Source organism: Sorghum bicolor, chromosome 2 (genome assembly GCF_000003195.3).
Source record: "Sorghum bicolor cultivar BTx623 chromosome 2, Sorghum_bicolor_NCBIv3, whole genome shotgun sequence".
Lineage (NCBI taxonomy): Eukaryota > Viridiplantae > Streptophyta > Magnoliopsida > Poales > Poaceae > Sorghum > Sorghum bicolor.
Window position 1 is genome coordinate 4,490,339 of NC_012871.2, and position 20,379 is coordinate 4,510,717.

The window sequence follows — 20,379 nt, forward strand, 5'->3', positions numbered from 1 at the left end:
AACACATGATTTGAGGATCCCTATTGTACCATTGCACCATCCAATAGCTGAAAAAGGATTGGCTACAGATTTCAACGACTTCGCAACAGAATGCAACGTCCTAAAATCGTATGTTTCGCAAATCACAACTATTTCCCGTCAGCTATCCAACAATGCAAACATATAAACAATATCAACCAACTAAATGAATAATTGGTAACAAGAGAATCGAGATTCGAGAAGCACCATCAACATGGGATACATCCTCAGCACAAACGGCTGTGTGTTGGCAAACCAATCATCATTTAGTCAACACCAGCACACAGCTTTCGATCACTAACCATTTTTTGTCTGATAACACAGCCGAATTGTAAATAGTTCATGACATATGCTCCATAATTGACTTCTAACATTAGTTCAAGTGCCGATAACACAAGTAGCAAAATTTGAAAATGCAACCAAACACAGCCAAAGTTTTTGTTTTGCTTGGGACAAGTTTGACGGTGACAGTATCCAAGCACCCGACAAGCTGCTCAGCGGTAGCGGCGAAGGGAGAGGGTCTGGTTGCGCTTCCAGGTGGCTCTCCTGGAGGGCCTGTTCTTGTGGTGGGTGTGGCCCTTGCCACGTAGGCCACGGAACTTCTTGCCTGCAGAGGTGAGGCCACGAAGCTCACGGTGCTTGTGGACAGGGTTGCATAGCCAGTTGATCCTTGGATCGGTTTTGATGGCTGTGTGGGCAACATCAACAAGGATGATCTCAAAGTACTTGTAGGTACTATCCTGTGTTGGGAGAGATGGACATGTCAAGCCATAAGCACAAAACAGATTGGACAGAAACCCCGAAGTTAGTATCTTTCTAGAGGAATTTTCTTGTAACAATCCAGCGTACCTCATTCACCCAGTAGGAGTTAAGAACCCTCAATCCACCAAGCTTACGTCCAGCTCTCTCCTCAGCAACGGACCTCTTGTTCCTCTGGAACTTGAGCTGCGTGATACCCTGGTGCTTGGGCTTGCCATAGACAATACCCTTAGGCACAGGCCTCTTCCTGCCACCACGCCTCACACGGACACGGTAGACAACATAACCCTGAAGATGAATTAACACAACACATCATCAAACAAAAGAACAGGGCATAGCTACTCAAACTGCATTAATAAAATGAAGTAGACAAGCCTAACATAGCATACTTGAGTCTAATGCGCAAAAATCCTACACAAAAAAATTATTGCATAACACAAAAAGGCATACATATCAGACAGCTGCATAACTGCAACAAAACCATGGAGCAAAACAACATTAAGTGGGATCACTGTACTACATAAAACAAGTTTCCATTGGCCACAAGCTATAGACACATGACAATAATACAAAATATATAAATATATGGTTTAATTCGTGTTAGCCTAGCCTCGCAAAATAACCTACATAAAACTCTATAAATTTTATGGTCCAAATGCAATGCCCCATCAAGTCATGTTCAGATTGTTCCAACTCAACAAGTAGCTATGATATTTGGTGCACAAAACAGGCTGTACTCAATCAATTTAGTAGCTAGCACAACTTATCCTAATCTAAACTCAAGCATTATATCCAATCCAAACATCTTAACCACGCCCAGACAAAGGCTCCACGACATGCTTTCATTGTACATAATGAACAGCATAAGTTGAAGTGATACCCCTAAACAGTTCTACATTTTGCGCACAGAAAACTGACCGACGATCTATCGCCTGCAACTACAATAGAAATGGTACACCCACAGCCGTGGAAATCTTATAAGCACAAACCAGCAAACGGCGATATGACTGCGCGGATCAAATCCTAAATGGTTGCACGTCCTCCACCAACCTATATCTGCATCACCATCTCGCGGCAGGCAAGAGAACAGAGCGCCAGGCGGGGAGATCTACCTGCTTGGCCTTGTAGCCGAGGCGGCGGGCCTTGTCGGGGCGGGTGGGCCTGGTGAGGCGGACGATGGCCGGCTGCTGCCTGTACTCCCAGCAGCGCACGCGCTGCACGAAACGCATCACGTCCGACTGCTTCCTCCTCCATAGCTCCGACACGTACTTGTACGCCCCTGCGCAACGAACAGGCCGTCAGAGAGAGAGACAGAGAGACGACGCGCAAAGGCTCGCCGGCACGGAGAGACCAGAGAACATTTGCGGGACGGAGGAGGAGATGGAGTGCTCACCCATGGCGGATGCGGCTGCGTGCGGCGGAGGCGGCGGCGGGGAGGGAGATGGAGTGCGCGGAGAAAGCCGGGGTTTGGGTGGAAGGTGCAGTTATATTCGCGAGATGGGCGCTTCGTGACCGTCGGATGGGCTAGGGTTTTGGAACGGTGGGCGGAGGATGGTCGGAGAAGTGGGCCGAGCGAGCTGGGCTTGCCTGCATACGCAGGCAGATGGGCTTCAGTTGGAAACAGGCTTTTGTTCATTTTTTTTTTCTTTAATTTCTGTTTTTATTGGAAAAGGTCCACTCTATTTCTACCTACTAAATTATTGCCCTAGTCCGCTTTTCTTACTTCGAGCTCTAAAATCTAAAAAATATATCTTAACCTTTAAACTTTCAAAATCATTTAAATTACCTACCTAGCATGGTTTAGAGTAGTTTTGAAGGTAGATTTGTATTTGTATTTAGTTAATTATATGGGGTCTCTTCAAGTTTTTTGACTATAGTTTGCCCCTTTGCAGATTGTTTTCGCAATGGGTTCTGACTATTGCTTCCCTACCCTATCGTGCAACTTGTTAAGATTATTAAGGATCGTTGTATAGGTTATGACTATAGTCCCATAGGCCCTAACCAGTTGCACGACAAAAGATCTAGATTAGATGGTTAGAGAAGGTGAGTAGCATATTAAAAAATCTCTACAAAATGCACAACACTTGAGCAAAATGGTTAGACAAATATGAGGTCCTAACAACAACTATTTTGACCAGGACTATTTCACCAAAGCAAGCCTCTTACACAAGTCTAATAGCAAGTCTAATACAATTACTAATTAGCACTGAGAAGCAAGGAGGCTAGCACTACTCTAGTTCTAGCTAACTAGTGAAACAACTAGCTACTTCTAGTAAGTCAGCCTGGACATTTGGTAATACCGAACTGATGAGTTTGGTACTTCGGTTTCCACAGGAATTCGCTTCCCTGGAAAATAGGTACCAATCGGTTCCTTCAAAAAATCGGTACCAAGAAAATTCGGTTTCAGTACCTTTGGTTCGATTTCGGAATTTAGCAAACAGTACTGAACTGATCACAAAGACATGTAATAGTAGGTTCAAAAACTAATTTTGACATAATTTCATAGAGAATAATAGTACAAAATAAATATACATATAAAAGTCCACAAGACTATAAAAGTGAGTACCACAAATATATAATATAATAGTCTACAGTAGTACAATCAATAATATAACAACACTCAAACTTAGCACACTACAGGTAATTCGGTTCCCCATGGTAAAGAACATAATTTACCTTGGTAGTTTTGGTTCCTCAAAATTAGGAAACGAATAGCGTACCGAAAAAACCGATTTCGGTATTTTTTGTTTGGTTCTTAGTATTTCCAGGTCGGTTCTCGTTTCTTGGTATTTTTTGCCCAAGGCTACCAGTAACTAACAACTACTATAAACTAGACCTGCACAACTAGGCAACCAACTACACACAGGAACGAATATGAAACTAAATGCACAAGTGTGAGTAGAAAACCGAGTTGGGCAAGAGGGAGACAATAAATTTATCCTCGGGGATTGGTTGCTTGCTGACAACCTACATCCTCGTCACGGCGAATCTCAAGGTGAGTGATTCACGCGCTAACTAGCCGCTCAAGCTAGACCCACAACCTAGGTGCCACAATAATCAAATACAAAAAGCACTCCAACTAGCCACGAGCATTCCACTATAGTTGCTCTTTGCGATCTCCCATGAGGTAGGCAAAAGAGCCCCTTACTAGCAACTTGACTAGAGGAGGCAAACAATCACCACAAAACCCTTAGGGATCCTCCAATCCATGGAGCCATCTAGGTGGCGACAACCACCAAAAGTAACAAGAAATGCAATGTTCAACACAATGAACTGGCGCCATTAAATGTAAGATAAATAAATAAATGCACTACATCTCTCTCAGCCTCACTTTGGATCAAGCAACTAGCAAGGATATTAGTGGGGGTGTTGTGAGAGTTCACAAGTGTTATATACTTCCTCCGTCCCAAAAAGAGTGACGTTTTTGACTTTTAGAAATCGTGTTTGACCGTTCGTCTTATTCAAAAAATTTATGTAAATTATAAAATAAATAAATCATGAGTAAAGTATCTCTAATGATAAATTAGGTCTTAACAAAATATATAATATTTATGTAAAAATTTTGAATAAGACGGATGATCAAACAAGATGTCTGAAATTCTAGAACGACATTCTTTTTGGGACGGAGGGAGTAAGTTAGAATACCATATTTCATCCCTGAGTGGATTAGTTCAGTCTAGCAAGGATGCTAGGGCTTTAGAAAACTAACTCTATGACTAAAATTGGTTTTATTTTATTCTCTATGATAAAAATGCATTGACAAAATGATTATTATATGAGAAGTGTATAAGAAAATATTTTCCGTCTCTCAGCCCTTTAGTTCACTTTAAAAAATCACTTGACGTAATCACAAAATTAACTCTATATACAAGTTTGTACACACTTTCTAACAAACATGCCATAGATTAGATTATTCGAACAAAAAGTGTGTACACAAGAGAGAAAACATCTACTCTATATCAAATGGAAGGAGGGCACTAATAGTTTTTTATTATAGGTAGGCCATCTTCTCCTTTGCTTGGAACAATTAGAGCTAATATCTATCTGCATTTTAGTCGAAAGGGAGTTAGAGCATCTCCACCAAATATCATATCCACCTCCTATATCAAAAAAGTAATGTTTCAGGAGGTGTAGGTGCTGCAACAAATCTCATAACTCATCTCTTTTACCTATATTTTTTAAGAGATATTCTAAAAGATTTTATCCTAATAAAGAAGACAATTCATCTCTCTTATCTCTAAAAAAAATAAGAGAGGCAAGTTTTAGGTAATCTTCTACAATAGTCCTCTATTATATTCTAAATTGGCTTAGGTACTTTCTAATAAAATACAACTTATAAGAGATGCAATCTTATGAGATTTAATGGAGATATGTCCTTAGCTAATAGATTTTCACTACCTAGATAGTTCAATTCAGGCTTTCAGTTAAACTATTAGCCTGACCATTTCAATCCCCTGGATATAATTTTAGCAACTAATTATACATATCCAAACATCCTGCAAGTCGTTTGTTATAACCCTGATACATTACTACTAAGTTCTATTCGTCCAAGTTTGCCATGGGGATTCACTAATTACTAGTAACAAAAAATAGGGACTAATGATTGCATTTGAGGTTCCCTTTGATAGCTACTTTTTACATATCACTAAACTCTAATGAAAACCATCATGAATGTTTCATTGTGCAAATACAACCTCTTAGGTACAATTTTAAGGTTGAAAAACATAAACCATGTGCCCAAAAACCTAATGGAGTCCATTCCATTTTTTGAATTCTACATGGTTCTAGCTTGCATTTGTATATTGTTGAAATGTGACATTTAAAATATAATAAGACATAAGAATTGGATATGCAGACAAGGACCAATCACAGATAAGCTATGCATGAACACATGGATTTGAACCTTGAAAGGTAGCTAGGATTATAAATCTATTAGACCCTAGTTTTGAAATTCAAAGTGATGATACAAGCTACACATTTGGAGCCGTAGAAACATGTGACGCATGAGATTAGGATTTTAACCTATCTTGATCCTAAGGTTATTTGATAAAGGAACTTGTAATGTCCTCATGCATGTTTGAGTAAAAAAGCTCGAAAGTCTTGACCAAGACTTTGTGAGAAACGTTTGACTGCAACTTCGGCTTGAATTCTGATTTTGACTTGGCTACATTGATAACACACGTTCTTAGGGCTCGAGCTTAGGTTTTTTCTCGCATTGGTTCCTGTTGTCATCAGTCCGTAACTAAATAGTGCTCTATCCATTCTAGATTGTAAGATGTTTGTTGGCTTTTGAATACATTGCTTTTATTATGTACATATAAACATAGTGTGTATCTATATATTAAAAAATGTCTTATAAATGGAAATGAAGAGTACTAATACTACTAATTTACTATTGACTTGGTTTTTTATTACTCGATGAGGGAAAAAACTTGGCTTTAACTCTAGCACCATCTCTTGTTACCCACTTTCTCATAATTTTGAATTTTGACGAGAAAAACAAAACGTTTGAACGGCCAAAGTTTGACATGGGAAAGAAAACGGGTAGTTTCGGAGTTTATTTAGGACCTTGTACTTGTACTAAGTCGAAGTCTAGTCGTTTTCTCCACGTCTTATCCGGTAGCGGCCAGGAGAGGCAACCCACTGACAAGGAGGGCCCACCCGGCAGCCTCACGGCCCGCTCACTCCACTCCATGCACCCACGACCCACGAGGGTGGCGCACCGCGTTTCCAAATCCAAAACCAACGCGAGCACGAGTCGAGCAGCTCCACAACAAATCGTGCCTGCCTGCCTCCTCGGCCTCGTCCTCCTCCCCCACCTCGCGCCGCCCCGGCCCCCACGCAAATCCGGCCGCCTTCCCCGCGCCCCGTCCCCGCCGCCGGTCGCCGATGTAAGCATCCGCGCTCCCTCCCTCCGTCCCTCCCTGCGCAGCCGATGCGATGTCTGCAGCGTCGTCGTCCTGTTCCTTCCGCATCTATTTTCTTTTTTTTTTTGAAATTTTTTGGGGTCGCCGGGTGGTGCTCGGCGGCGCGGTTCCCGCGCGATCGGCCGGCCATTCGCGGGAAACGTCGATCCGATGAGGCGCGCGGCCCCCGATGCGTCCGCCGCGGCGCGGGCTGGGTTCGTCAAGGTTCGGTCGCGGGGGGCGCACAGGCGGTGGATTTGGGTGGGTTTCGCTGGGTCTGGGGTCGGGATTTGGGGTTGGTTGCGGGTGTATGGCGATCTGTTGCCTGACCGGCGTTAATCTGGTGGGCAAAGGCTAGATTTTTTTTTTACCCCGTCGGGTAGGAATCGGCGTGGTGCATCCGGTGATGGGGATGGTGGGATGCTCCCCTCCCTTTTCCTTTTTAGTGCCGATTGGCGCGCATTCGATTCCTCGGCGAAGGTTGTGGTGGTAGGGAAGCTGGCTGTCCCTTGATGGCGATGAGGATCCGGCTCCGCTGATTCTCCCCCCTCCTTTTACCCCTATTGGTCGCCGTCCTCGGCCGTGCCCAGTCTTAGTTTGGTTGTTCTTTTGGGGATGTCGGTAGATGCCTAGATGGAGAGGTTGCTAGAGTGGTGTTGATGTGTGTTCTTTGCGGTATCTGTTGTTGTTCTTTATATATTGATTGATGGATGATTGTAACCTGTGTCTGCATGTGGAGATTGGAAGGAGCTCGAAGGGCTGGGACGCTGACCCGTGTTTTATGGGGAGAGGATGCCAGAGCTGCGAAGCAGTACTCGTCAAGCACGCCTGAGGTCTAAGAAGCTCGACGATCTGCAGACAGCAGAGCCGCCTGCGAAACCGGCGCCACCTGCTCCGCAGAGGGCAGCAAAGCGTGCTCCTACACGTGCTGCTAGGGGCAGAAAGGGTGCTGCTGGGAAAGGAGTGCCTCCCGCACCAAAGCCTAGAAGAAAGGGGGTTCAGATTGCCGACTTAGAAGCTGATCCAGCTTGTGAAGAACCCCCTAAAGCTGTCAAGAAACTGGAAGTTGCCCCTAAAGCTGTCAAGGGACTGCAAGCTGCTGCACCCAAGAACCTTCCTTTGAAGAAGGTACCCGAGGTTGGTGTTCTGAAAATGGATGGTGAAAGTGCGGAGAAGATTGTTGGGGCTGAAGATGAATCAACAACTACACCTGTGCCAGAGAGGGTATTACTTGCTCTTTTGCATTTTTTCTCCATATGGACTGCCATTTACCTTCTTTATTTCATAGTTTATTTTATCTGTTTGCAGCTCACCTAATTGCATAAATCCACTGGTTTTTACTAGCTTGTATCGGATTGTCGCCTGCCATTTTAAACACAAAAAGGGATAGAAATCATGTCGTTTTCCCATGATACTTTGCTCGGGAGCCCTTAAGTCAATTCGGTCCTTGGGATTGCATGGCATTTATTGTTATGCTGTGGTACCTATTATTTAGTTAAAGGAAGCATTCTAAATCCTGTAAAAACATACTTGTTGTGGCCCAACGTAAGGGTTCACCTATTAGTTGGGTCCTATCCACAGTAGATTGCCTGGCATAGGACACCCTTGATGTTCCAAAATATGAGTCCATTTAACACCAGAAGGGCCAATCACATGCCTACTAACCATGCTTGCCATTTCTAGTCCCATCCGCATCCAGACTATAAGCCCAAGTTGGTGTTGTAAAAAAGGAATAACTAAGTTGGTGTTGTTATTCATAGCCTAGAAGTTGGTAGAAGTAGAACTGTTGGTAAAATTCCTGTGGTGCAGTAGTACATTCAAATGACAACTGAAAGCCTATTGCCTTGCTTTGTTGCATAAAATCAGAAGGCTGGTACACTGTTTTTTTTAAAAAACTTGACTGGGGGTGGGGTGGGGCTGGTAGTGGTGATTTAAGATAGCTCCCGGGCATTGCATGAAGAAGACCTTCTCACACCTGCCCCACCCATAACACAGCGGCACCATAGCCCAAGTGAGAAAGACCACGCCTGGGGCCAGACCTTAGACCTGTGGACGAGGTTTTTTTTTTTTAATTAAAATCAAGCATGAAAATTTGCTCCCATGGGGAGTTGAACCCAAGACCTGAGGAGTGAGGAGTGCTACTCAAGCCACCTAACCAACTCAGCCAAAGGCCCTTTCACTGTACAATGGTTTTATGTTGAACTTGGACATAATAACTTATTTCTAGGAGTTTTTGGGGTCACCTAATCTTATTTCATTTCTGCAGGTTCAAGTAGGTAATTCTCCAGAGTACATAACTGACAGGAAGTTAGGTAAAGGTGGTTTTGGTCAGGTCTATGTTGGCCGAAGGGTTTCTGGTGGGAATGCTCGCACTGGTCCTGATGCATATGAGGTTTGTCACTTACACCCTTTTATGAATTTGATGCATTTTTTCCTTACATAAATCCAATCAATGGTAAAAATTTTGTAGGTTGCATTGAAATTCGAGCATCGGAACAGTAAAGGATGCAATTATGGCCCCCCATACGAGTGGCAGGTTTATAAGTATGTTGCTCATCCTGTCACCTTTCCTTTTTCATGGGGACTTTCTTTCTGACTATTGGCATTGTTTGCTAGCACTCTCAATGGTTGCTATGGCATACCATCGGTCCACTACAAGGGTCGTCAGGGCGACTACTATATACTTGTGAGTTCACTGATTATTACTCTATTTCTTTGCAGCTCAACAATTTTTATTTTTATTCACTTAGTTTTTTTTTTCAGGTAATGGATATGCTTGGTCCCAGCCTTTGGGACGTGTGGAATTCAATGGGGCAGACGTAAGTATCTTCCATTCTTTTTTATGTTATCTTTTGTCACTCATGTATCAGCTTCTAGACTAAACGATTCAACAATCTCAAACAGGATGTCTGCAAATATGGCTGCTTGCATTGCTGTAGAGGCCATATCGATTCTTGAGAAGCTCCATTCTAAAGGGTGAGCTAAAACTAGCTATCTTCAACTGAACGTACTTAGATGTATGCATGTCTGTTGATTTACACTAAGATCATCTGTTTGCCAGGTTTGTGCATGGTGATGTGAAACCAGAGAATTTTCTGCTTGGTCAGCCTGGATCTCCTGATGATAAGAAACTTTACCTTATAGATCTTGGTTTAGGTATGCATTTGTCAAATATTTTTTATCTAAGTATTTACTATTCCATGTCACCATTGTTTCTTTGAAACTTCATATTTTCTTAGTGTTATTTTTCCTACTTGCCTCCCTCCTTTTTTTTGTTGATTGTTGTTGATATGTGGTACCCAAATTGTACAGCATCCAAGTGGAGAGAGAGTCATGGTCATCATGTTGATTATGATCAACGTCCCGATATCTTTAGGTTGGTTATATTCTCTTTGCAACAGTTTCCTTTGATAAATGGTCTTCCTTAACCTATCCTCTTGTTTCTTTTTGCAGGGGAACAATTAGATATGCGAGTGTCCATGCTCATTTGGGGCGCACCGGAAGTAGGAGGGATGATTTAGAGTCACTGGCGTACACCCTTATTTTCCTGATAAGAGGAAGATTGCCTTGGCAAGGCTATCAGGTAGGTTTTAATACACATGTTGACTCAATATTATGGTATTCTTCTGGAGCACACGTCAGCATGTAACAATGTTTGTAGGGGGATACCAAGAGTTTCCTTGTTTGCAAGAAGAAAATGGCTGTTTCTCCAGAGTTGCTTTGTTGTTTCTGTCCAGCTCCATTCAAACAGTTTCTTGAGATTGTTACAAATATGAAATTTGATGAAGAGCCAAACTATGCAAAGCTTATCTCTCTTTTTGATGGTTTGATCGAAGCACCTGCCTCGAGACCAATCAGAATTGATGGGGCTCTCAAGGTCTGTACTAACTATTCCCTCCTTTCATATATAGTTAGATTTCTCTGGCCTTATATTTGTTTGTTCCTGTATAGGTTGGGCAGAAACGTGGAAGATTGCTTGCAAATCTAGAAGAAGATGAGCAGCCTAAAAAGAAGGTTAGATTAGGGAGCCCGGCAGCTCAATGGATTTCAGTTTATAATGCTAGGCGGCCCATGAAGCAGAGGTAATTACAATCATTTAATTAGATGCTACAAGGCATGATAGTTTGGTTGCTGCATTTCTCCATTAATACCTAGCTTTGTAAATATGACCATTAAGATGTGAGGAACTATTGTTGCTAAGCTTTGTTGTCAACATCTGTTGCTTGTTTCTTAGGTACCATTACAATGTGGCTGACTCAAGGCTAAGTCAACATGTAGAAAAAGGCAATGATGATGGGCTTTACATTAGTTGTGTGGCTTCCTCGGCAAACCTTTGGGCACTCATCATGGACGCAGGAACTGGTTTCTGTTCTCAAGTTTATGAGCTCTCACCAGTTTTTCTCCACAAGGTACAGTACTATCTGAGTCAAGCTTGACCATGCCTAATAATTAGTTTAGTTTGGAATTCTAACTCTGTTTCTAATGATACACAGGACTGGATAATGGAGCAGTGGGAGAAAAGTTACTACATAACAGCAATTGCTGGATCAACCAATGGGAGTTCATTGGTTGTCATGTCCAAAGGTCGGAATTTTACTTTTTCTTGTTATTGCACATGCTTGCATATTGACATTCTGTTTTCTCACCATTTTCCCATTAGCAGTACATGCAAAATCCTAATGTTTCTCTTGTATGTTCCTATCCATTATAAGGCCAGTTGCATCGCTCATTAATTATCAGGGCCTGCTATGGTATGATTGGGGGTAATACATTTTTACTATTGCAGGAACTCCTTACACTCAGCAATCGTACAAGGTTAGCGAATCATTCCCTTACAAGTGGATCAATAAAAAGTGGAAAGAAGGATTTCATGTAACATCTATGGCCACTGCCGGAAATCGCTGGGGTGTAGTCATGTCAAGGAACTCAGGATTTTCTACTCAGGTTAGGATGATGGCATGACCATGCAGCATTATTTGTGCTGTGTGCTTGGCTGCTCTTATTCCTCTGAATTGTATCAACTGATGCCTGAATATTTAACAAAACATCCCTCCCCCTCCAAATATTGTCAGGTTGTAGAGTTGGATTTCCTGTACCCTAGCGAAGGCATCCATCGGCGATGGGAGAGTGGTTACAGGATAACTTCCACAGCGGCCACCAATGACCAAGCTGCTTTCATCTTGAGCATGCCAAAGCGGAAGCCGATGGATGAGACACAAGAAACTCTCCGCACCTCTGCCTTCCCTAGCGCACATGTCAAGGTATCCCTGCAGCCCATGGAGACCCCATGTGTCTTGTGAAGTATCTACTTTTGCCCCGTTCTAATGCTTCAGATTTCGTTGCCATTATGTCGTCTGTTACTCATTCTAAGCTAACCTCGCAAAAAACCTTTGTAGGAGAAATGGGCCAAGAATCTCTATATAGCTTCGATCTGCTATGGACGAACCGTGTGCTGATCGTGCACATGGAAGTCGAAGCGAGGGCCTCGATTCAAGAGATGTGAGATGGACGTTGAACCAAAATCAATTCTAATGATAGGATCAGTAGATCTGAAAATACGGTATGGGTATCCTACCGTGATTGTAAAGAAATGTTGTATCGAATGCCGGCCGTGAGACCTTTCCTGGCATGAAGCTAATGCATTTGGGCAGAAATTCGTTGTTTTCGCTATATTTTGACTTAGTGGGTGTTTAGTTCCTCTTTCGCCCCCCCCCCCCCCCCAAAAGAAATCTGGTTTTGATTCATCATTTTGCACAATAGAATTAAACGCTGCAAAATTTTTAGCAAAATGGTTGTCATTCTCTACTTTTGATTTTGGCCTCAAGAGGCGATAAAGAAGGCAATAAATTCTACATTTTGGAGATTTTGGATGAAGCTAAACAAAATATAGCCTTAAAAATTTTGGTATTTTGTATTTCACCATTCTAAAGTAGTTGGCCAAACTAAATAGGCCCTTAGTATATCTCCTTGGATCAGTTAAAATTTGCACGTGTATTCTTCTCTTTTGGTGCCCATGCTTTAACATTAGAGTAATGCGATCATCTAAGCAATGGGCTTCATTCAATCGGTCTCGTTCGCTTGAGCTTATTTATTGAATTTGTTAGTCATTTAATAATATTTTTTTTCACAATAAATCAACAAACAATAGTTTCTGCCATGATTTTTCTACAAGTGTTGTCTGGTCCTCGAGGTCACATGACCTGTTGATTCCGGTTGGCATTCATAAATTTTTACATGTATATATAAGAATAAAAATTAATTTAAAGAAGAGTAATTTTTTTGAGGGAAAAGTAAATGCTTTTTTGAGAGAATAAAGCAGAAGTAAATAAATTAGCCGAATACTTTATCTATTTCAAATTATAAGATATTCCAATTTTCTTCGAGAGTCAAAAAAACATATTAAGTTTGAGTAAAATTATAGAGAAAATTATAAAAATTATGACATAAAATAGTTATACTATAAAAACTTGAGATGATCTCACTCTTCAAGAAAGTTGGAAGGTAGTAGTATTTGCTAAGGCCTTGTTCAGTTCGCGATTTTTTTTTGGTTTTTTGCTACTGTATATGTGACAAATATTATCCAATTACAAAGTAAGTAGGCTCAAAAAATTTATCTCATAAATTACAGACAAACTGTGTAATTAGTTTTTATTTTCATCTATATTTAATACTTTATACATGTGTATAAAGATTCGATGTGATGGAGAATCTTGAAAATTTTTATGAACTAAACAAGGCCTAAGTCAGGGCAGGCCCGATTAGATATGGGCCGAATTGCCACACCCGCTTTGGCCCGAGTTGCCGCTAGGCCTTCTGTAGCCACGGACCATCGTCTCCAACGGCAACGAGGTCTTGAAATTAGTCATCAGTTCTTGAAATTCTAGTTCTAGAAGATTCCCCAACGGAACCCGGGCGTGCGCGCGCGCTTGCTCCCCCGCATCCCCATTCACGATTCACCTTCACCCGCGTGCTCGGTGCTCTCTATCTCTCTCTGCGACGACTGGGTGTGGGCTACCGCCGCCGCCGTGCCGAGGCCTTCGTCGGTCTCCTCTCCGGCGACGAGCACCCATCAGGTATTTCGCACCCTTCTCTTACCTTCCCGCCGTGCGAAACCGAGCATCCAAACCCTAAGCTATTTGGCGTGCCTACTAACTTTTCACCCATGTCCCTGTATTGGGTCCGCCCCGCCACCGTTGACAGGATGCAGGAGCTCTCGGGGCTCCGATCCCTCGCTGGATCCACCTCGACGGCCATGGAGGCCGCAAACCCCAGGCCCTCCCCGGATACTGAGGGTTATTTAGTTTTTGCCTGATTTCCTCCACCTTGGTTTGACAAGCTATATTAATCTGTGTCATCACTGATTTCTCTTGGAATTTTATTTGGTTGCAGAGAAACCAGTCCAGGAGCAGGCTTCGGTGGAGAGTGATCTAGAAATGGCGGTATGATTATATATATATTGTGTGTTGAGTAATTTAACCTTTGGTATGTTGGAATTGAATGTTGTACCTTTTTAGTATTGCCGAAGTCACTCTCATATTTGTAAAAAAAAGAAAAATCACTCTAATTATTTTCTGGATGCATGTACTCCTTGAATTCATACTTTTCCTGTGAAAGAGCTCCGAACATTGCTGGGGAAGTCCACCTTCCCATTTTTCACTGTTTTGTTCTGTATGTTCTTATTTTGTGCTGATCCTGAGCTTAACTAAACAAGAGACATTGCCTCTTAGGAATCTATTATGTGTTTGGTGCTGATAGTGCTATTAAATTCAGAGAGGCTTACCTTTCATGTTGCAAATGTTCTGGTGCAATAGGTTAAATTGGTTTGGGTCACGCCATTGGAGATAATCTTAGGCTCGCCTGTATGCACGTGGGTGTGGAGGGGCCACCACAGTGCAAGCGCGGGACACGAGTTAAAGCGCGTGTGGGCCATGGTGTGGCATTGGACACGGAGCGGCGCGGGACATGGTGTGGGCGCAGGACACGGCACGACATGGCCCCCTTGTGAAGCAGGCGCGAGCGGCGGACGTCCGAACGCTAGACGTGGACGTGGAGCTGGATATCAAAAATATTTAGCAATAAAAAAGAATCGCTAAACAAAGCCTAGTTTAATCTAATCCGTAATGAGTTATGGTTACGACTTGGATACTGATCGAAGAGTTAGGCGGTTATCAAACTGGATTGGGAAAGAACGGGAGTCGGCAAGAGAGACTATATATTAATCAATGATATAGCCGATGAAGAGAGAAAAATAAAACGACAGAAATCCAGATTATAGCCGGCCGGACGCGCGTCTCGATCGCTTGCTAGCTGCTCGGCCATGGGGACACCGTCGGCGGAGCACCACGAGTACGACCTCCTATGCCGCTTGCTAGAAGAAGGCCGGTCCTGGTCTCCCCCTCCACCACCGGCCACCGCCACGCCGTCGGCGCCGTCGCCGGTGCCATTGTCGTCACATCTGAGCCGCGCAGGCGTACTCCGGCATGGGCAAGCGCGATGAGGGTAGGTACACGGAACACGCGACTGATGCTACAGACTTCGATATATATATATATATATATATATATATGAACAGTAAGTAAATCTGATGGTTGGTTTCACTCTGTGGCGCAGGGGTTCTCCAATACCATGTGTCTGGTGATGTTGGTGTTCCTCGCGCCCACGGCGATGCAGCAGTCGACGAACAAGGAGCGTGTGTTCATCTGCGTCGGCATCTTCCTCATGGGATCAGCCGTAGCAAACATGATGAGGAGGAGGGATAAGATAGGTTGCTGTAGTCTCATGTGCCAATTCCTAGATGCATGGACATACGTTTGGCCCTATTGATTGCCTGCGGCACTGGTTGGTAGGTACTCCCTCGAGACATTCTAAGTTCCCCTAACTAAATTTGAGCTATCGTTGGATGACTAGTGAGATTAAACTATTTTAACTTTTTTTTAGTCAGTGTATTTGAAAGTTTAGCTACTAAAATAACTAAAATTTAGTTGGCTAAAATTTAACAAGAGGAACCAAGGCCCTAGAGAGTCAAACCAGAAGAATTAAAAAGATTTATGACATCAAATAGATATACTTTATTTGACATCGTAAATGCTATTATCTTATCACATATGTTTGATCAAACTTTAAATGATTTGACTCTTCAAAATTCTTGAAATAACTTATAATGTGGGACAAAGAGAGTATTTTGTTGTGCCTCAATTGGAGGTTCTATTATTTTCACAAAAGCAACTATAAACAGCTTAATATAGTGCACATGTTGCGGCCAGAGTGTGATGCCCCGGATAAATTTTGGCTTGAAAGTGAATTTTTTTTGACAGAACGAATAATGCTTTAATTTGTTTTCAGCTTGACACGAGTCATTACGGTGGTATATAAAAGTAGTAACTAATAATATGATGTTTCTCAAATCATGGATATGTATTGCGGTAATGTCTTTGCATCTCAACCTTTCTGGATTACCATATAGTTGAGGTGGGTTTCGATCTGTCTAACTATCTTCCTATCTGTCTGTCTATCTATCTATCAAACGTGCAACCTCCTTCTCCGGTGAGCCACACCTCTTATATTCTAGTGAGGACATGGTGTACAAGTCATTTTCATTGTAGTCTATGATCTATACTTCAAGTGCATGAGTCCTCTGCCGCGTGTTGCTAGACATGGCCTTGTCACATATGCAGGAGTCAATAGCGCCGCAACCACCCCCTGACGCCACTGCTATCCTTCTGGCACTTAACTGTTAGGGGCTGTTGTCTACTGCAGACCTGCAGTGCAGCCTCCCCTAGGTGAGCCTTCTCGAGGCTTCCTTGGCCTACAAGGAGTGAAAGGGATGACTAGTGGGTCTATAGCCATGCTCTAGAGTTGGTGAAGTTCCTTGTCTTATTGGGTCACGTCGATTGCGTGACCCTACCGAAGGAGTGGCCGATAGGGCCTCACCCCCATTGAATGGGCAGAGGGCATGGTATCTGGATTCCTGGGCTCAGCCCCGATATGTGACTCGGGGCGACGGTTGCCCTGGGTATATGATGGGCGGAAGTCGGGCAACCGTCGCTTCGTGGCCTGGGGCCGTGGTCGATCCCTCGAGCCTCAAGTGGCGGTGGTAGGGTGCGTGGCCTAGCTTTGACTCCTTCTAGAGGGTGTGCACGAACGGAGTTTGCAAAGATGCCGGATTTAGATAGATAGATAGATAGATAGATAGATAGATAGAGAGAGAGAGAGAAGATGTTTGCTAAGTTAGAGAAGATGCAGGCCGACGCGGTTGTGGCGGCGAGATTTCAAGCGACTGAATTGTAGGAAATCGTGACAAAAAATCGCTAAACAAAGTATAGTTAATCTAATCCGTAATCAGTTATGGACTATTAGGAGTCCGATCTGGTGGATTGGGAAAGAACAGGAGTAGGCAAGAGAGACTATTAAGCAAATTGGTAGCCGATAAATAGATGGGAGATAAATGAAACAACAGAAATCCAGATCAACCGCACGCGTGTCTTGCCTGCTAGCTGCTCGGCCATGGGACACCGTCGGCGGAGCACCACAAGTGCGACCGCCTATACTGCTTGCTAGAAGAAGGCCTGCCTTCTTCATTATGAAATACATGCTTCGGCATGATCGCCAAAAAGGAAGAAGGCTTGCCTCCTGCAGCCACCGCCGGCGCCGTGCCGTCGCAGCCCCCGTTGCCATCTCGGTCGCCACACGATGGCGCGCCCTGCACAACATCTGAGCCACTGAGTAGGCGTACCCCCGCATAGCGTGATCAGGGTAGGTACACGGAACGCCACTGCATGCTATCTACACTAGTACATCCGAGCTTTGCACTAGCGGTTTAAGAAGCATTTATGCTGGCAGCTACTGGAACCGCCAGTGGCAAAGGCTAGTAGAAACTAACTAATATGCATGTGATTACCTAAGAACCGTCAGTGGTAATCAACTTTCCCTGGCGGTTCATTTAAGTGAGCCGCTAGCGATAATAACATTTTCACGAGCGCTTCATGCAAATAGATGCCAGTGTAATTCTGATTACCTTGTCGGTCTATAAGTCAACCGCTAGCGATAATGCATGCTAGCTACACATCACGTGCCTGTGGAAAGAATTACCACCGGCGGATTTGCACGCTAGCCGCCTGTGAAATCCATCTCTACAGTGGTGGTTTGTTGGACAAGCCGCCTTAGGAATGTTTTTTTTTCACAGACGGTGCTTCTGATTGACCGTATGTGAAGCCGATTTTTGAGTCAAGGACTCACTGTTTTCTTTCTACTAGCGTGTGTTCATTTCGAACCACCAGTAGAGAAAAAGAGTGAAAGCTTGGCTGTACTAGTGCTATAGACTAGATGACGTGCTCCACGTCTCCACTGCGTGTATATATATGAACAATACAATATATGATGGGGTGGGTTTCTCTCTGCAGGGTTTCTCCAATAGGTGTGGCTGGTGATCATGGTGCTCCACGTCGCGCTGCTGGCGCGATGCGGTCGACCAACAAGGAGGATGTGTTTCTCTGCGTCTTCCCGGTCCTGTCCTTCGCCTTCCCGGCCGGTCCTCGGTTACGTGTGGTCACTTTGGGATCAGCCGTAGCAAGCACATGATGATTATATGTGCAGAGATATTGTAATACCCGATTTTAAGGACAAAATCAGATATACACCATATATGAGTTTTAGAAGTCAACTCTCACATATAGCTACAAATAAGGGGTAATATCAAAAGACAATGCATAAATTATATAACGTACATAATATAAAAGAGATAACCTTTGATAGCAAACAACGGATAGACAACTCCAAACTTCGGGTATTAACTTCTCTCTACAGGATCCAACTGACTGGTTGATCACAAGCCTAAGCTTCTCGTGAGGTTTGGGGGACATAGCAAGAGTGAGTCCATGTCGAACTCAACTAGTATAGCAACTAGATTGTATATATCCCACAATCTCATGATCAATGTGACATAAATAATGTAAAGCATTAAATAATAAATAATGAACATATATAACACACAAGAATTATTATCGTCGATGCAAGAATCCCAAAGGCCGCTCTTGTCCGTAAGCACGGCTAGTATACTAGTATTTAACACTCTGCAGAGGTTGTACATCTTTACCCATGAGTCATGATTTACCCTTTCGCCCGAGGTGATCAGCCTCTTAACCCACTTCCAAGGAAGGTCGGCAGGGATCACTATGAAGCCTTTCAAATGTTCGTCTAACATGTTAGGGCCGCAAGGTTTACTTTGCGCGAAGATATAGAGCCCCCCTTCCGATGGCACAATGACTCGCAGCCTATACACATACAGACAAAGGCCACACTATACCCAAAACGGTTCAGCCCCTCCGCCCTTTTGGATAACCTCTAACAAGTTAGAAAAGGTCTTCATACTGAGCTAAAGCCAGAGCCATTATAGCCCTCATGGTTGCACTGTTGTCCCGGTTATCACTTACAGATAAATCATCAAGTGGCTAAAAAGTCATTTTTATCATTTATTACTTAACATTAATCTAGTCACAGGATCATGGCCACAGAAATAAAATCCAAATGCTATACTTGATCCTGCTGGTCTTACTAGTTGTCTAAGGCTCTGATCTTGATCACTGAAGCACTCCTGTTCACCACAGATTGCTCACCGTCTAAACTCGATCATCAATCACCAACACATAACAATCGAAGACAAACATACACGAAGCAAACAAGACTACAATTAGAACAGTACACCAATCATATAAAAAAAGTATAGAGAGTTCATAAAAAGATTCTACGCAGCGCTACGATATCATAGACGTAAAGATCACGAAAATCGGAGCTAAAACGGAGAAGTTATGAATTTTCTAAGATTTTATATAGAAAAGTAATTAATTAATTAGGGTCACGAAAATAAAAAGTTTCAAACTGAGAAAACAATATTACTAACATGTAGAGCTCATTAAAACGAACCTAACGCAATTTGAATGGGTCAAATCGGAGTTAAAATGAATATTTTATGGCCAAAAGAAAGTCAGTGGCAATTCTGTAAATAGTGAAAACGTATTTTTAATCTAAAACCGAGCTGTTTGTATTTTCCAAACTGAAAGATAAATTGATTGGGGCTTACGTTGGTGGACAGGGAGTAGGTTCACCGGCAGTGACGCTTTCTTGGAGCTACAGCAACGCCGGAGCAGCCGACCGTTCGTAGATGTCGTGTATAGGCGAGACGATGGCGATCACGTTGTAGAGAAGAAAATATAAATTTTATTTTACTACCTTAGGAATTCTCAAATTAGAGGCTTCTCATATGATAGTCTTTGATGTGCTTTGCCTAAGGGGTTGGTACATATATATAGGGAGAAAAACTCCCCACCTCTACGTCAACTAGCGATATGGTACTAATTGATTTGCAACCTTCATCTTTACTAATAGGCCTAATTAATTATTAAAGCTCATTAGTAAATAAAGACATTGATCATTGATATCATGGGCTTGAGCGTGAGATAAAACGAAAGATTTTATTATTTTCGAAATTAATTAATTTGGCGAATAAAATAATCATAGAAAAGTCCAGATTTATAATTTAAGCCATGAAAAATACTCCGAAAGCTTCGAAAATTCAGGAAAAATTCTCAGAGATATTATAGAACATGGGGAACCCGAATAAAGCTTTTGGCTCTTATGAGAAGATTGTTTGGAGCATCTAAAAATTAGATCATGCTCACAGAAAAGTGAGAACAGAAGCTGA

The 20,379-nt window shown here is 42.8% G+C and overlaps 2 protein-coding genes and 1 long non-coding RNA gene across 4 annotated transcripts; 2 read left to right on the forward strand and 1 right to left on the reverse strand.

Moving 5' to 3' along the window:
* LOC8081176 (60S ribosomal protein L15-1) lies at positions 193-2,290 on the reverse strand. The gene is made up of 4 exons (XM_002461476.2): positions 2,171-2,290; positions 1,890-2,056; positions 868-1,065; positions 193-758 (listed from the first exon to the last, which is right to left on the reverse strand). The coding sequence occupies exons 1-4, from the start codon at positions 2,172-2,174 to the stop codon at positions 513-515; spliced, it is 615 nt and encodes a 204-aa protein (XP_002461521.1). The 5' UTR covers positions 2,175-2,290; the 3' UTR covers positions 193-512.
* On the forward strand, positions 6,513-12,353 carry LOC110432526 (casein kinase 1-like protein HD16). Of its 2 annotated transcripts, none has more exons than XM_021453145.1 (17): positions 6,513-6,668; positions 7,423-7,907; positions 8,950-9,075; positions 9,154-9,227; positions 9,300-9,369; positions 9,447-9,502; positions 9,588-9,659; positions 9,745-9,839; positions 9,996-10,059; positions 10,137-10,266; positions 10,345-10,560; positions 10,635-10,765; positions 10,918-11,092; positions 11,177-11,267; positions 11,470-11,627; positions 11,756-11,944; positions 12,080-12,353. In XM_021453145.1, the coding sequence occupies exons 2-17, from the start codon at positions 7,476-7,478 to the stop codon at positions 12,137-12,139; spliced, it is 2,139 nt and encodes a 712-aa protein (XP_021308820.1). In that variant the 5' UTR covers positions 6,513-6,668; positions 7,423-7,475; the 3' UTR covers positions 12,140-12,353. The 2 variants fall into 2 exon arrangements, with proteins under 2 accessions (XP_021308820.1, XP_021308821.1); XM_021453146.1 differs by having other exon boundaries at positions 6,519-6,668; positions 7,431-7,907.
* On the forward strand, positions 13,446-14,276 carry LOC110432158. The gene is made up of 2 exons (XR_002449564.1): positions 13,446-13,756; positions 13,884-14,276. It is a non-coding gene; the product is annotated as an uncharacterized LOC110432158 (long non-coding RNA).